At 46.2% G+C, this 16,963-nt stretch overlaps 1 protein-coding gene across 3 annotated transcripts in view; it reads left to right on the forward strand.

Annotated features, from left to right (window-relative positions):
• AMOTL1 (angiomotin like 1) overlaps positions 1–16,963 on the forward strand; it is a 154,614-nt gene that overhangs the window by 16,960 nt on the left and 120,691 nt on the right. For 2 of the 3 annotated variants that reach the window (XR_013337789.1, XM_077775031.1), the window contains exons 2-3: positions 3,743–3,877; positions 15,185–15,235. Coding sequence is in view for 2 of the 3 variants with exons in the window: in XM_077775031.1 (XP_077631157.1) it covers positions 3,769–3,877; positions 15,185–15,235 (160 nt within the window). In the remaining variant the exon portion in view is untranslated. Of the gene's footprint in view, positions 1–3,742; positions 3,957–15,184; positions 15,236–16,963 lie in introns of those variants that run through there. The other variant, XM_077775032.1, reaches the window with a different exon arrangement.

The following is a 16,963-nucleotide window of genomic DNA, read 5'->3' on the forward strand; positions in this document are numbered from 1 at the left end:
GGCCCACTGAAATCACTGTAGTATTTCAGTGGGAGATGATAGTGGCTGAACTGAGAACAGAGAAAAGCAAATATATTCTTGAGGCATCTGAAAGTTAGAATGGACAAAGCGCGGTGATTGATCCGATGTGCGACATAATCAATCAATCAAGGATAGCCTGTTTCTGGCTCAAGCAGCCAGGCAGATGGCTTGCTCTGGAGGCAGCTCTGAAAAGAGAGGAGGACATGTCTGTTTAGGGAGAGTTCTGGCTGGGAGGGAGTCATAGTTAACTTCCTCAAGTCCAAAGGTCCGTTGGGTCCCACACCCCTCTCCTGGGGCAGGCAGATTTCCTTTGCCAGCCTAACAGTATCCGATATGAGACTAGGGTCCTTACAAACACTGGTCATTATCATTTATGCATCTGTTCAATCAACAAGTGTTTATGAAAGATCAATTATGTATTCAGAGTATCCTGTATTCCATACATCCCTGTGTCCAATGATGCAGGTGGCTTAGTGCTTCTCTTTACTTTTCCTATATTATTTTTTCAGCTTTATTGAAGTTTAATTGACAAATAATATTGAAAGATATTTAGAGTGTACACTGGTGATTTGGTGTATGTGTACATTGTGAAATGAGTCTTCCCACCTAGTTAGCTTATCCCTTACCTCACATATTTACCTTTTCTTCTTATGGGGGACAACATTTAAGTTCTACTCTTTTAACAAATTTCACTTTTATAATACAGTGTTATCAGCTAGAGTCAGTGGACTGTACATTAGACCCTCAGACCCTATTCATCTTACAGCTGAAAGTTTGCACTCTTTTACCAACCTCTCCCTATTTTCTCCAACTTCCTGCCCCTGGCAACTCCTTTTCTATTTTTTTTCTAAGTGTTCTACTTTTGTTCTTTATAGATTCGACATGTAAGTGATATTACGTAGTATTTTTCTCTCTCTTTGGCTTCTTTCCCTCCAGATCTACTACGTGACTGTGTACATGTAAATAAAACACTTTCATTCATTCATTAACAAGACACCATATTTCCACATCTTGGCTATCGTAAATAATGCTTCAATGAATGTGGGAATACAGGTAGCTCTTTGAAAAATGTTTCTCAAAGTCAGTTACAGCTGTAGAATTTCAACAGGCTTTCCAACTCCCGTCACCTCACCTTATCCTTTAAAGTATTTCCTCATTCCCCATTCCCAAGGTTGCATTAATTTTGTCTTTTTAGGGGCACTTGGGTGGCTCAGCCGGTTAAGCGTCTGACTCTTGGTTTTGGCTCAGGTCATGATATCTGATATCTGATATCATGATATCTCATGATTTGTGAGTTCAAACCCCGAGTTGGGCTCCAGGCTGACAGAGCAGAGCCTGCTTGGGACTCTCCCTCTTCCCCTCTCTTTATCCCTCCCCCACTCTCTCTCAAAAATAAATAAGCATAAAAGATTTTTATTGTTGTTGTTTTTTAGTTTCTTCTGCACAGACTTAGTCTTTGAGAAAGTTTAGACTTGGATAGAAGTTCCACACTCTATAGAAAACCCTGAATAAATTATGGCCAGAGGCCTGGAAAGTGTTTTCCAGGCTCCACAGTTTCATGAACAGCTCTGGGGCTTCCCGTGACTGAAGTGATAGTGTTAGGGTGTCAGTAACAGATGGGATTAATCAAAGTCTTCCTCGAAATACTTGTGCTTGATGCAATTTCAGTTCATATTTTGTGTGTGGCTTTCCCAAGCTGGGGTGTGAAATTCAAGCATCAGAGAAACCAGCAGGGTTTGTAGGTTGAAGTTAATAAAACACTGTGAGCCTATGTAGCTCAGATTAATAAAATAAATGCATGAGTGTGAGAATCTAACCTCACACATCCAGAAGAGACCATCCTACAAATCTGGTTCCTTGGTAGGGGAGGGAGTGCCTAGGTCACTGGGCCAAGAAGGATGGGGACAACTAATCAATAAAGCTTGGTTTTTGTCAAATAAAGCTATTAGAATCTCCAACTCCTCAAAGAGACTGCAAGAATTAATGATGAAGTGGTTTTGAATGACCAGTCTCCTGTAAATAAAAGTTGCTTTTTAAGGATGTAGTAATATTATTAATGTTATTTCATGATCGGTGAAGATATAAGATGTTGAATACTTAGGTCATTTGTTTAAATGATTTTGCCAGCGTGATCACGGCTCAGAATTGGATTTCTATTCCGGACATGTTTTTAGTTTTGCACGGAGAGCATGTCTTGATCCGGTGGCAGATTATCTCTAGCCTTGATCAGCCACCTCTCATGTGCTAAGGCTGATGTCTCAGTTTGCTAATGGATAAATAACACAGCTTTCTCCACCCACTGATGTGGGTGGATAGGTCGCCTTTGTATGTAAAGCATATTATTATAGGCTGCAGGTTTTGGAAGACTGAACAAGCCTTTGCCGACATCTGGTCCTAATTCCTTCATTTAAAGTTGAGAAAATTAAGCCAGAGAGAGTAAGTGGTTTGCCCCAAATCACCCCGTAGTGCCAGAGCCAAGGCTAAAATCTGGGTCTATCCATAAGGCCAGTGTTTTTGCTGTGTCATTGTGCTATATCCCCTCTGGTCTAGAATTCCCTTCTAAAACTTTTGGGTGCTTGGATTGAAAACAAATCCCTAGGGAGCCAGTACCCAATAAAATATAGCACAATCTATGGTACCGCCTGGTATTTTACTAGAGATTTTTGGTTAGTCCTTGCAATTCCCAAGAGTACCAAACTTCTCCAGGCAGGCAGCCAAAAGACAACCTGTCAATGTGCCGTGCCTGCGGGAGAACTTCAAGGCAACTTTCAACAGTGTTCTAGAGACCAAAACAAGCCAGCTGGTCTGATTACAACAACTGATAATCCGTGGCCATCCTAGTTAGGCTGATAGGGTTTCTGACGTGGTGGATAGTCCATGCACTGTACTTCTAGATCAAGTCAATCAGTCATGGCCAATTATTCAGCCACAACCATTTGAGAACCTGCTACATGCAGAGCTTTATGAAAATCTCTTTGGAATGAAAAAGCAAAAGATTGGCCATGAGTTGTAATCCTCCCAGATACAGGTAGAGATTCCCCAGGCTGGATGGACCTCTCAGAGGCAGCTGGTGAGTTAACCTTTTGATGAAAGCCAAGACCCTCATGACATGTGACTTTCTGTTAGTTTTCAAGGGGAAATTTCGCATTGATCTCGATGGTCCTTCTTAGCCCTGATATTTTTCTTTCAAACGACACTTATTGTATACTTCTTTCAGACTATCAGAGCAATGCATGTTTATTGTTGAAATGCACAAAATTACAAAGAAAATAAAAAGCACTCATAATTCCCATGTAATACTAGCTACTTCCAATTTTCCAGTTCAAAATGTTTCCAATCTGTGTTTTAAGCGTATATAGAAGTATATACCTATTTATTTTAATGAAATTGAGACTCTACTGTGTCCTACCCTAAAATTCTAGAAGTCTGTATAACATGCAGAACACAACACGGTGAGTTCCTTGCTCAAAGCCTGGCATGTAATGGTTGCTCTGTAAACATTTGTTAACTGAATGGGGAGAGAAGCCATGGTTTGTGGGCTTGAGTAGCCTCATTGGACGATCTCATATTCAAGCAGTGCCCAAATCTTGACCACAACCTCTGCATGCTAAAGAAACATACTGAACTAGAAATGACGACTTTCCTTCTAGAAGGCTTCTCCGTCCCAGGAGAGCATCAATGGTAATTCATTTCCCTTTTCTGTGCTCGTTATTTATTTCAGGAGATTCCATTTGCTCCAAGAGCTGCATGTACAAGAGAGCTGTTGGAAACATGGACCTCAGTGAAAAATGGCCCTTGGAGGAAGGAACCTGGTTGTCTCATGCTGGAATTCATCACTTTGCCAACACCAGAGGGGGTATGGCTGCTTTTGATGTCCCTGATACACATGGTATTCTTCAACTCCTGCGTTCATTGTATCAACCCAGCTGTGCTCAGTAGGTGCCCAGTGCTGTTTGTCTTTTCAAAGCAGCCGGGTGGAGAGGAGAGGAATGGACTTTGGAATCAGGCAGACCTGGGTTCAGATCCTGAATTTCCTACTTATGGGCTATGTGGCCTGAGAAAGCCTATAATCACCTCAGCTCTAATGAGAGTAAGAATGCCTACATCGTAGGGCTGTGATAAGGACCATGAGTAATGCGTGCTGTCATTTAGCAAGCCCTTAGCCTAGCCAGGGAGGGAGTTGGTCACACATCTCTGGGCACCTAACATGTGTCAGGTACTGTATTCTTGCTTATCTTGTCTCCTCTCCTCTCAACAGCCCTGCAAGGACTGGCACTGAGGATAATACAACCAATGTAAACAGAATAGGTCAGCTCACTTTCCCTTCTGTTTTCTTGCCTGGCATCTGATTAATGCAACTCAGTGTTAAGTGATGGGGGTGTTGAGTGGAGCATACACATGTAAGAACCATAACCCTCATGCAGGGTTGTGGGCCTTTTTCAGGTCTAAGAGTCCACCCCCTCCCCCATCCTCCAAATATAATGGACATCTAGTTTGGTGGTAGGAAACATTCTGTGGATAGGGAGATAAAGGCCCTTGAGGCTAATGCACTCACCTGAGGTTTTTAGTAAGGATATGCCTCCCATTGTGGTTTATTCATTTGTTCAACCAGTATTGTGTATCTACTATGTGCCAAGTACTGGGAACACAAAGGAGCAAGATGGTCACGGAGATCACTAGAGCATGCTCTGCTTTGCCACGTCTCTAAAATGGGTAACTTATAGAGCTCTGCACCAGGGTACATCTTCCAACTGGGGCTACCTCACACAACGGGAGACTGCCCACAGGGAAGGTCAAAACTTTGAGAAAACTTGGATGAGTTCAGCCAAAAGCCAATGGCTCTTCCATCCTGTGCCCTGTCATGCTGCCACACTAGCCACTTTTTAGAGGTTCTTATGCCAGTGTCTCCTCACAGCCCGTGGGATACAGTTGAACCTCCTTCACTCAACACACAGCCCTTCCTGATTAGATCTCTACCTGCCTCTCTAGGCTCATCTCCTGCAGTTCAGTACTAAAAACAAACCCCTTCCATTGCTATACTGATCGGCTCCTGGATCCTTGGACACATCACGCTCTCATACACCGTGAGCCTCTGCACAGGCTGTTACCACTATTTGCCTTCTGCTCAGCAGGTTCCCACTCACCACTGAAGCCTCAGTTGAAGTCCTCTAGTCTGGAGTCTCTCCCTGCCACCACCTACCCACTCCTCCCAGGTCTGACTGAGACGCGCTACCTCAGCACTGCCAGAGAACTCACAGGTTCCTGTGTCACAGCGCCTACTATACCGTGTTGTGACTGCTCCTAGCCTGGGCAGTCTATGGGCTTCCTGAGGCAGAGCCCTGCTTTATTCACCTTTGCATCCCTTTTGCAAGCAGCCTAGCAAGTATTTGATGCAGATACATCTAATGGCTGGCTGGCTGTGTGGCTTGGTGAATGAATTATGGGTAGGACCGCATCCTGTGGGTATCTCTCCCTTCGTTGAGAGCCATCTTTGACTGTGGGAACCCAAGTGATCTGTGCACCCCGCTCCTGCCCCATGGTACCACTTCATGGTACTTTGAGAACATCCATAGCATTTTGTTCACTGCTCCAGGCTTATTCACCAAAGTCTGAAGTCAGAGGAGAGAAAGGAAGTAGATGTGCTTTGTCTGCCGGTGCTCTTGTAACCTAGGCAATAGAAACGCCCATCATAGAATTTTAGAAGCTTCCAGGATCATTGTGACAAACCGGTGGCTAAAAACTGCTTATTGTGATCAACTCCACAAACTACCACCTCCTTCCAAGAGTTTACCCTGCCGTGTATCTACAGTCTTCAGGGTGGGGTTGCTAGTAGGAAGGGGAACCAGACTTGTGTCTTAGATCTGCCTAGAGGGGAGGCATTGGTCTCAGGTAAGTGATATGCTTCTGGGGCTGATGGAGGAGTTTAGCTCTACTGGGCAACAGATGCCAGATGTATGGTCCCAGTTCAGACCAACAGTATATGATAATGGAGGAGTCCATGACAAAGGATGGCAGTGGTGTCATCTGTGGGTGAAGCACAGTGACAAAGAATCAAGGTAGCTGAAATCTAGAAATCCTTATGGCCAGCTAGCATTAGGGTGGTTCTCAGAGGCCTGGGCTGTGGTTCAGGGAAAGGGCTCAGGCCTTAAGAGGACTAGAGAAGGGGCCAAAATGGGGACTTGCACTCAGAAATAAAGTGGAAGCCCCGCTGGGCCACAGCAAAGTCACAATTGGAGTTATCACCAAAATAAGTAAATAAAAGAGCAGGCATTCATTAGGTAGACACATTGCACCAGACCTTATGCTGAGCCTTTTTTCGTATAGATATAGATGATCTCAGTTCATTCTCACAACCTTCTTCTCATTTTATGAATGGAGAAACTGAGCCCGAAGAGGCTGACAAGAGGCTTGCACAAGGTCCTTCAGCTGGGAAGTGGCCGAGTGGGTCTTTGAATTTAGATGTGCCTGACCCCAAGCCTCTATATGGCTATGGCCCCTCACTTTACCCAACAACACCCCCTGCTCTGCCTTCTCAGTTTAAGGCTCTGGAGGGCCAGTTCCAGACGTTTATTCCCAGTCATTTCATTGTCAGGGGAGAAAAGAGCCGTAGCTCGGAGCAGGGCCAGAAAACCAAGAGTGCTGTTGCGATGTGTGGATTATCATCCAAGACCCTCCCACGGCCACTTTAGCTAATGCATTGCCTAGGCCCTGAGCCACCTACTTCTGAGCATCTTTCCCCCATGCCCTAACCCCTGTCCCACCTCTCCCACCGCTGGCTGGTACCAGCAGCTCTGTCTCTGATGCCCCATGTGGGCTAACAGAGTTTCCATTTCTAGTGAAGTACCAGGGAAAGTCCTGGAGTGTCCAGGCCTTGGGGTTTTGTTCTTGGCTTCATGGAGTCCTCTGAGAACGGTGTTATCTGCCAGGGAGGCTCAGTCATCCTGGTGAGTCATCGGCCTTGGGGCAGGGCCAGATCCACGCAACATCTGCCTCTGTGTTATCCTCAGAGCATCACAGGCTGCCATTAGAATAGGAACAGCTTCGGGAAGCTGGCAAGGAGAACCCAAGATGTCTGGGGGCTGAAATGGAGTTTCTGGAGGAAAGTCCCTCTGCTCCTCTTTCTTGCTACACTCCTAAAAACGCCCTCGAGGACCTGGGCTGGTGCTTTTTCCAACATATTTTCAAGGCTTGGCACATATTTTCCAAATGAAGTTGTTTGCAGGGCCTGACGCATCAAACAGAAAGGGGCCAGCATTTGGCCAGCGCTCCGTTTCCGACTGCTGCATCACAGGCTGATGTGGCTACTCCTTGATTTGCCAGCTAGCACATCATATGTGTGGGGATTCGGTGCAGGAGGGGCGGCCTCCGCAGCATTTCTCAGCGAATCTCTAAATCCTGTTATAAACGTGCCCACTCAGCCCTTTGGGAACACTATTGTCATCCCTTCTTCCCAGGGGACTCCCTCTGCTTATGCTTCTCTTCAGAGGAGAGGCAGGAAGTTTGGGAACCCTAACCCGGCAGTAGAGGCCAGGTGTGCGGTAGAAATGCCATGGTGCCATCTCCATTATAGTTATGCAAACAGGAAGGAGCACATTTCCCATCTGGTTTCTCTCAAGGTCAGGGAGAGTTGTCACATCAGGCAGGAAGGAAAGCAGGAACATTTTCTGAGAGCAGTGTCCGTGCCAAGCACTGCTGCGGGTGTTATTTTATTTCCCACAAATTCTCACTGAAATCCTGGCAAGGAGTTATTACCATCATCTCCATTTTGCAGATGAGGAAACTGAGCCTTGGCGCGGCAAGATGGTGAAGCCAAGGTCGTATGGCCAAATGCCAGCAGAGCTCACATTCGAACTCGGGTCTTTTTACTGCCGGGCTATGCGGTGTCCATTTTACTTCCTTGTCTGTCTGGTTTCAAAGGACAACGCTATCTGTGAGGCTTGTTTCTTTTTTGCCCATTTCTCTTGCATATGGTGTGGTAAAAAGACTAACACAATGGAATCTGTTATCCACAGTCCTCTACTGGCATTAAAAATGTTTTTTAAATGTTTATTTAATTTTAGGAAAGCACAAGCGGGAGGGGGCGGGGGTGGGGGGGACAGAGGATCTGAAGCAGGCTTTGCTTGGACAGGCTAACAGCAGTGAGCCCGATGTGGGGCTCGAACTCACCAACTGCAAGGTCATGACTTGAGCCAAAGTCAGTCGCTCAACTGACTGAGCCACCCAGGTGCCCTGATTAAAAAAAGAATTTCTTAAAAATGTTTATTTATTTTTCTGAGAGGGAGAGAGACAGAGTGTGAGTGGGGGAGGGGCAGAGAGAGGGAGACAAAATCCGAAGCAGCCTTTAGCACAGAGTCCGACACGGGGCTCAAACTCATGAACTGTGAAACCATGATCTGAGTCGAAGTTGGACACCCAACACTGAGCCACCCAGGCGCCCCCTCTACTGGCATTTGTTTTAACAAGTCCCGTAAATGTCTTTTCATTTTACAGAAGAGCTCGCTGTCTAGGCAGGTTTGGAGGGTTCCCAAAGACTAGTGGCAAGACTAGGGCTCATACCCTGGCCTCTGCTGTTCCTTCCGGCACCTATGCTATGTTGACTGCCAGGGCCATATCGTCTTGGAAACACCATTCTGGTGTGAAAGAAGAGAGGCCCCACGCAGCCAGAAAGGACCCTCTGCAGTCTCTGAAAGAAGAGAGTTCCTCTCAGGTCACAATCCAGGGTGCTTGGGTGGAAAATTCAAGATCAGGGCTGGTCTCTGCATCTCAGCAGAGATGCACATGCATCCTATGGATTCCTTTTTTAATGGTTTGATCACAGACTTCAATTGCAGCAAATGTTTTTGCCCTTAATCTCAACACAGGGTATTTTGTCTGATTTCACCCTGTAGATCCAACTGGGTGTGTTGGAAGTGTATGATTTTCCTCTGCAGGGACCTTCTTCTGTGTGTATTTTTGGAATGGTTCTTTATTCTGATTCATGTCCACATACACCTTCCAGTAGCTTCTTGGCTCAGGCAGAGTTTATTTCCTTTGATTTGATGTTGAGTGAGGAGTCTTTTAAATCTTCATCTCTGTTCCATACTTAGTAATAGGAATCCTGGAGGGCTGGACGGATGCAATTTGTTTATATATTTTATGAAACGCATTGCTTTTGTTAGTAGCACCTCCTGCATTGGTATTTGGATTTTTCAGAGAACATACTTAGCATTTTTACCAGAATGAATCCTTGGCTTCCCGGCAGACTTCATAGCATCTCATCTCTTGGTTTGTATTGTTTCTGCTAAGGATGATGACTTTTTTTCAGGTGTGAGATAGTTAACGACTTTTCTTGTAAAGCCCATTTCTTTCTTCTGGAAGTTATAAAACATGTTTTTTAAAACAGTTATCTGAGGTTTTGATTTTTGTTTAAGGGAAATAAAGCAACTACGAGTGTGAATATACATATATATTAAATATATGTACAAATATTAAACTCTAGGAGGAGGGTAGATGTCCTTTGTGCCGGTTCAGCCCTGGAGCTAATGCTGTGACCAATTAAGTGCAAATTTCTTTCTGATGAAACCTTATGGGTGGGCATACATTTGTCCTTGGTTGGCCTGTCCTAAGAGGACACAGATAAGAGACTGGATATCGGAAGAGAATCGTGCTGTGCTCAGGCAGCCTCGGCCCCACTCCTCCCTCCTAAATCAGTCCTGCCCACGCTCCCCAGGGAGAAGGGGGGAGGGGGGGAGAGGGACAGGCATTGCTTCTCTGCTGCTCTGCTGTTAACTAGCAGAAGGCCTCCAGGAGACAGAAGGCTACCTGCAGAGATGAGGAGCAAAGGGCAATGCCGCGGAGGAGAGGGAGGGCTCAGCCCACTTCTTTCTGTCTTTCATGCTTGAAATCGGTGTCCTTCTAGGAGCTGGGGTTGGGAAGGCTGTGGACAGATCCTAGCGGCCTCTGGCTATTGTTCAAACTTGGTATTGTGGAATTTGTGCAGCTCTTTCTCACAAAGGTAATTAATAACATAGTTCAGCTACAAATAAGTCTCCCCCTGAGGCACTTCGTCCCTCGTGCATTTCTTGGAGGAAGCAGCTGTATCTGTATAAGATTCTCATCCCCTCCTCCTCTCCATTGACCAAGGAGTTGTGTGGACCCTGGGGACCCCAGAGTCAGAGCAGCCCATAAAGGCTTTGGCCTTTGCTCCAAGCAGAGCCTGCAGTCGAGGCCGGCCCTGCCACTGGGGCAGCAGAGTGGCCCAGGGGATGAAGGCATTCCCAGACTGCAGCAGGCATAGCCCTGGCCACCACTGCATCACCTGCACCCTCAACAGGCTATCAGTTTTGGGCACTGTGCTCAAAGCACTATGCCAGCCGCCTTTAGCTTCTGCAGTGTGCTCTTAGCTCTAGAGATGGAGCTAAGAATTCCTTTGATCCTAGAGGTATAGCCAGTGTTACCATATGGCCACACTTCATTCACCAAGGAATGAGGGTTCTCATGGAGCTTTCCAGATAGCTGAAGTATCGTCCTTCCAAGGTCTACATGTTGTTCAAAATTTTACTGTTTTCCACTAGTAGATAAGAACTTTTATCCATGGTCTTTGCACACTTCCTTGCCCTACTAAACGGAAAATAGCCACACCCCCAGCTTGTGATTGGAGCTGGACCAAAACTTCATTTAGAAATGTATTGCCTTTAATTTGGAATCTAGAGTATGATATGTAACTTGTTTGAACAATTCATATACCCATTTGAATATGCCTAAAATAATCTCTCCCAGGACACCCAAGGAGCTGTGGATGGTGTTTCAGTTTTGTGATGGAGACTAGGATGGGATGAGAAAGAGGAATTCATTTTATAGTTTATCTCATCTGTACTAAACCATTCTTCCTTTACCTTGAACATGTATTATTTGTTTATATAATAAGAATTTTTATATATGAATATAGATAGATATAGATATATAGATTTTTAGATATAGATATGTAGATATAGATATTTAATCTAGAGGTTGGGTTCCCAGGCTAGCTCCCAAAACCCATTCAACTCATGATGTAGCAAGTAACAGTAAGAGTGGACATTAGACCTTAGCCCGCTGTAATCTGTTTTTTTGGAAAACTTGAGTCCTAGAAATATTTCACCCTGAGCCCCAGAAATATTGCCACTTTCCCCCCATATGTCCCACTCTCTAATAAATGCTGCCCCCGAAATAGGAAGAAGAGCTTCTTCTTCCTGTCTGCAGGTGCCATGGTGCAAGAGGGTCACTCTCTTCCTAGGGGACTCCGGCATGTTTGGGCCTTCTATTTTGGAGAGAAAGTAACATTTACTAAGGATCTACTGTGCCAGGCACAGTGTGCGGTCCATTTCATACTTTATCTATTTTGCTACTGTCCAGAAATCGAGGTGTAGAGAGATTTAGTAACATCCTGAGAGTGCCTTCTCAAAGTCAACAGAGCTCAGCTTCCAACCTATAAGCTTGTGCACTGTCCTTTTTAGATCAGGGACTCTCCTGAAGAACCATTTCTTTAGAGGAGGCCTGTAAAGGTCAAGCATAGGTAGGCACATTGGACATTGCCTGAGGTTCAATAAGATCCTCAGTCATAAAATCCTTTATTAGATGATAAGTGACTGGATGGCAGAAGTCTGTCCTGATCACCTTTGCATCTGCAATGCTTAGCACAGTCCTGGAAGCATGGTAACTTCCCCATAAATGTTTGTTTGATGAACAGGAAATATTACTGTTTGCTCTGCTCTGCTTCCTAAGATAGGAAACTGGGATCATATATTTCATTTTTTTCAACAGCAAATAATGAAACTAGGAAAATATTTTCTCATTAACCTTCGGGTGATTAGGAAATCCAAATAACTGAAGTGCTATAAGGAAATCTTTTGGCTTTCAAGCATCCATTTATAGGAACAAGTTGAAGGGGATCCCATTGTGAGTTAGAACAATTTGGCAGAATCCAGAAAACTCAGTCACCAAGTAGGACATTTGTATTGTTATTCCTGTGGGGAAAACCTCGCAGCTCCATCTAACCAAACTTCAGGTCAACTCTTAGGACACAACTGAAAATCAGAGCAATGTGACATTGCCCTTAATTTGAAGCATATACTGTGGCTAGTGACTCCATTCAGTAACTCAAAATTGTTAAGAGAAAGAAAAGAGCCCATTTTTTTCTCTGCTGGAAAGGAGCTGGCCATCCAATAATAACTAATATTTACCTGATTTTCACAATGTGGCAGTCTCTCTTCTGAGGGCTCTACGTGCATTAGTTTATTGCACTCTGAACACAACCTTATGAGTTAAGTATGATTATTGTCTCCATTTTTAGAGGAACTGAAGCTTGCAGAAATGAAACTACTAATTAGTAGCAGAACAGATATTAGAACCAAGGTCTGGCTGACCCCAAAGCACTCAGAGATCACCTCCCTTAGAACACAAAGACTAATTGCTTCTTGATAGATGGGGAAAGGGAGGAGAGTAATCCTGCAGACAGTCCACATGAATCCATCCACACAGGGGATTGGTGGATCAGAAGTTGCTATTAGATCCATTGGAATTGGCAATGGCAAGTCCAGTCTTGACCACGGCAAGAGCTACTCTGGAAGAGTGATGAACACAAGTTTGTTTGCCTTTAAGAGCAAAAGGAAGAAATGGACACAATGAGTGTAGACAATTCTTTTGATGAGTTTCGCTGTAAAGGGCAGCTGAGAATTGGGAGTGGCAGTCAGGGAGAGAGGTGGTGTCAAGGAAGAGCGAAATAGTAGGGTGTCTGCATTCTGATGGGAGTCATCTAGGACAGAGGAAACCAGTAATTTAGGTAGAAGGGGAGAAAAGCCACATGAGAAGGGACAGGGTCTGATCCAGGGTGGAAGAAATGGCCTTAGATGGAGCAGAGATGGTGCACCCATAGTAACAAGAGAGGAGAAGGGGAATTAACGTAGGCAAATGGAGAGTGATTGCTATACTAAGGCTATACTGTAGGTATACTATAGAATAGTATAGGGCTATACTAAGGTTCACTTGAGATCAGCGATCACGAATGGAAAATATGGCCAGGAAGCATGATGCTGTGCTTCTCCAACCATTCAGCAAGGTGCTGACAGAAAGAAAGTGGACAACTAGATTTTCTCAGGGTTGCGGTTTTTCCGCAAGTAGTATGGAGAGAGGGGGCAGGGGGAGTTGAATCTGAAGGTGTATGAAAAAGAGAAAAGATAATAATGAACCTGTAAATTAAGGTGGATAAAGGAGGAAGACAGGTCATGGGATAAGCAAATTATAGGTGCTGCTAGGGTCAGAAAGACATTGGATTAAGATAACAGAGTATACTGGAAAAGTAGGAGGTGGTGGGTAGAGAGGAGAATGCTTGACATTGAGATTATGGATGGTGTCACTGTGAGAACAGGGAGCTGGGATAGTTGAAGGAGGTCAAGGAAAGGAGAGGATGTTGAAGAGCTGAGACCGGAGTATGAGAAGAATACACTATGTAGATTCGGAAATAAGAATGATAACAGGAATGGTATTGGGGAAAGTGACAGTGATCCAAGTGCCCACATCTTCAAGGAATGATGTGGATTAAGTATAGATGGCTGCAATTGGGGGTGGTGGCGGTGAACCATGAATTCCTGAGGATATATGGAAGATTCTGGGAGGCGGGAGGGGGTGGAGTGCAAACATTCACCAAGCACATTCACTTCTTGCATTTGGGAGCTCCGGTTGTCAGGAGTGGGGAAAAAGGAGGGCAGAGAGATGGGCCAGGCAGCTTATGGATGAAGCCCCACCCCGCTTCCCCAGCACTCCTGCATAAGCAAGGCTGGCCACAGTCACTTCTTTCCGTCCTGCCAGGTCATTTGTAATCCCAAAGCTGACATTGGAAAACCCAGAGAGGGCTGAGGGTATATAGAATTAGAGCATGCCTGCACAGGTCCAGGGACCCTCCAGCTGCAGCAGCTGGCGATCTGGCTGCTCTGAGACTGAAGACTGCTCCTAGGAGGTTGTCCAGTCGGCAGACTCCCACCGTCAGTCTCCAAGGACAGGGACCGAGAAGGGACCACCATTTTCCGAGTTTTCTCCTTCATTCCTCTTAATTCCTTCTGGCATCAATGCGGGCTCCCTCTCTGGAGCACATTCCCAGGCAGACAGTAAGGAAGTCCTGGGGCAGAAATACAAAATGCATCTGCCCAAGTTACTCAGGCCACTGACCTGAAGGGAGAAGTTTCTGCGATCTAACATGAATTGCTTTAGAACCTACAACATGGACTCCGAGACCTTAACTTCTGTATCTACATTCCGTATTTGAAACCACTCAACTTTTTATGCTCTGCTCTCCTTAGACAGTCACAGACACACACACACACACACACACACACACACACACACACACACCTCAGTGCTGTGCAGTCATCCCTAAGTTACTTAATTTCGGAGGCTCAGTCTCACTACCTGTGAAATGGAGACATACTACCTTCACCGTTTGAACCAGGTGGTCTCTTCAGGGGAGGAACTATTGTTTGGACTGCAGTTAGAATTCATGTTCAGAAGGAAGGAGGGGGTGGGGGTGCACGAAGCTCCTTCTCCCTTGGTGCAAGACATATTCAAGCTGAAAATCCTGTATCTCCCCATGAGAAGCACGGAACAAACGATTTCCCAAGCACCGGAGTAGGGCAGACGTAATACAAGAAGGCAGGGATCGTTTTAGAACTGGTTCTGCTCCAGTTTTTAATAAATGGTCAAAGGAGGTGGGGGCGGGGGAGGACACCCTCCAACGGGGAGTTGGGAGGCAGCGCGCGCGCCGCTGCCGAGCGTGACGGCCACGGTCGCCTAGCAACGGGCGGCGGGGATGCGCGCGGGGCACCCGGCCTGGTGGGCGCTGNTCCGCCCAGCGGGCCGGGCCCGGGGATCCGCGGGGTCGCACCCGCGGAAAGTTGGCGCGCACCTGCCCGAGCCTGGGAGACTCTCGGTCCCCGGTCCGAATTGCCCCCGAAAGTTTCTTCGACAATTTCTTACCCCCGTTGGATCTGGTGTCCCGAACCCCGCCTGGTCCCCGGGTGTATGGGCTCGGATCTCTGGGAGAGAGAAACCGGAGCTTTTCTAAGGGACCTGCGCGCTGTAGCAGATGCTTGATCGATTTGCCTTGAATGACTGCGATTCTGTTTTTGTTTTCTGCTTTTTTTTCTTACTCCAGACAGTGAGTTTGTGGAAGCCTCTCCCGCGCCCTACAGCCCAGAGGAGTTAGGTAAGTCTAGCCCTTTGGCTCTTCGCAGAATTCCGCCCGAGAACAGCGAGTCTGGGGGCGCCGAGAAGGGATCAGCTGGAGGGGAGGAGGTATTGGGTCAGGGGACACTCCCCGGGGTGCTTTGGGGTGGCAGGGGAAGTGTCAGATGTGGCGTGTGTGTGTGTGTGTGTGTGTGTGTGTGTCCCCAGGGCGATGGTGCTGCTTTGAGGAGCGAGGCTCAGCAAACTTCCCGGCCTGGGGTCTCTGGAAGCAGCCAGATTCATCCTACCTGGAAGAACGCAGCGGGGGCTGGCTCTGCTGAGCCCTGTACTTTGCCCAATAAGGACCTCAGGAGAGTAGTCATAACCTGAATTGAGCTGAGGGCTCCCAAGGGCGATCTAGTCACGACCTGGGAGCTGCATGCCTCCCTGTAGGTGTCTGGGAACGGGAGACATGTGCCTGAACCTTTACGTGTAGATTTGTGGTGGGTGAACTGCAACAATCCTGTCAAAGACAGACTTGTGTGGAGAGAAGGAAACTGCACTGTCAGGATCCCTCTCCATATTCCTGACACCCAGTCTCACTTTGGTGTCTCAGTGGTGGGTTTCTTTTTCCTTCTTTTGGCCCTTGCCAGATCCCACTCGACTTGAAATAAAATTCCACCTCAGCGATGACTTTCATTCACCCAAAATAGGTCTGCGTCGAGGATGGCATTCTGAGACAGGGGAGAGTGCCTTGTTTTATTCAGAAGGTGCATGTCTGACAAGTTGTGAGGCAATCATACCTCTGTAAATGGAATCTCAGATTTAATGCATAAACAAAACTAGCTTTTAAAGGCTCACTATAGCGAATCCTTTTACGAAATGAAAATGACGTCGACACCACAGCTTTGCATGAAGCGACTTATTAAGAGGGCAGATTCGTGGTGAAGTGCTCTGCTCGTGTACAATTGTGTATTAATGACACACCACTGGCACTCCACAGTGTGACAGAAGCTATTTGGTTCTCTTAAATTATAGATAAGCATAAGCAGGGGCAAGCTGAGCATTCCTTGCTCTGAGAAAGCACCTGTATAACTACTAAATTGTTTGCATTCACAGGATGATTTATGCACCAGAAAGGGCCCAGGTGTTTGAACCTCTTTTGTTTCCATATCTACTTCCAACAGACTGGACTACCCTCAGTGCTGAGGCACTGGCAAATAGGGGGAGCCCTTCAAATTAGCGGTAGAGAATAAGAAAGCAACCTTATTTCTCTTCAGCTCCCCTGTGGGTAAAGCGCAGTTTCTCATGAGGAGATGAGAGTGTTTTAGGAACCATGGGGTTTCCTCCTGGGCTCTGAGATTGCAGGGTGACTGAGAATAGAAAACACAAGTCTGAGAGCCTGAGACCAGGGTTCTTAATAAATATGTTAAGTAGCCTGTTTTCTCATCTTTGGAAAGCTGGGGTTGTGCCAGGTGACCTCTAAGGGGTCCCCCAGCTCCAGCATCCTGAGATGCTGCGAGGAGCCAAAGGAGGTACGTAGCTCTGCAGACTTATTATTGATATTCATGGGCCATGCTGTTTGCGTGTATGGTGTCTCCAAAGGGTTATTCTCTCCCTGTCAGAGCAGCTCACTGGATGGGACTGCATTGCTTCCGTGCTGCTCAGATCAAAGAGGAAGCTGGCATTTCTCCCTTGGAAAGAGTCATGATAGTTTTTGGTGCTTTTCTTAGACACACAGTGGGGAAAATGCCTCTTACAGCAGTTG

Source organism: Crocuta crocuta, unplaced genomic scaffold, assembly GCF_008692635.1.
Source record: "Crocuta crocuta isolate KB4526 unplaced genomic scaffold, BGI_CrCroc_1.0 scaffold1293, whole genome shotgun sequence".
Lineage (NCBI taxonomy): Eukaryota > Metazoa > Chordata > Mammalia > Carnivora > Hyaenidae > Crocuta > Crocuta crocuta.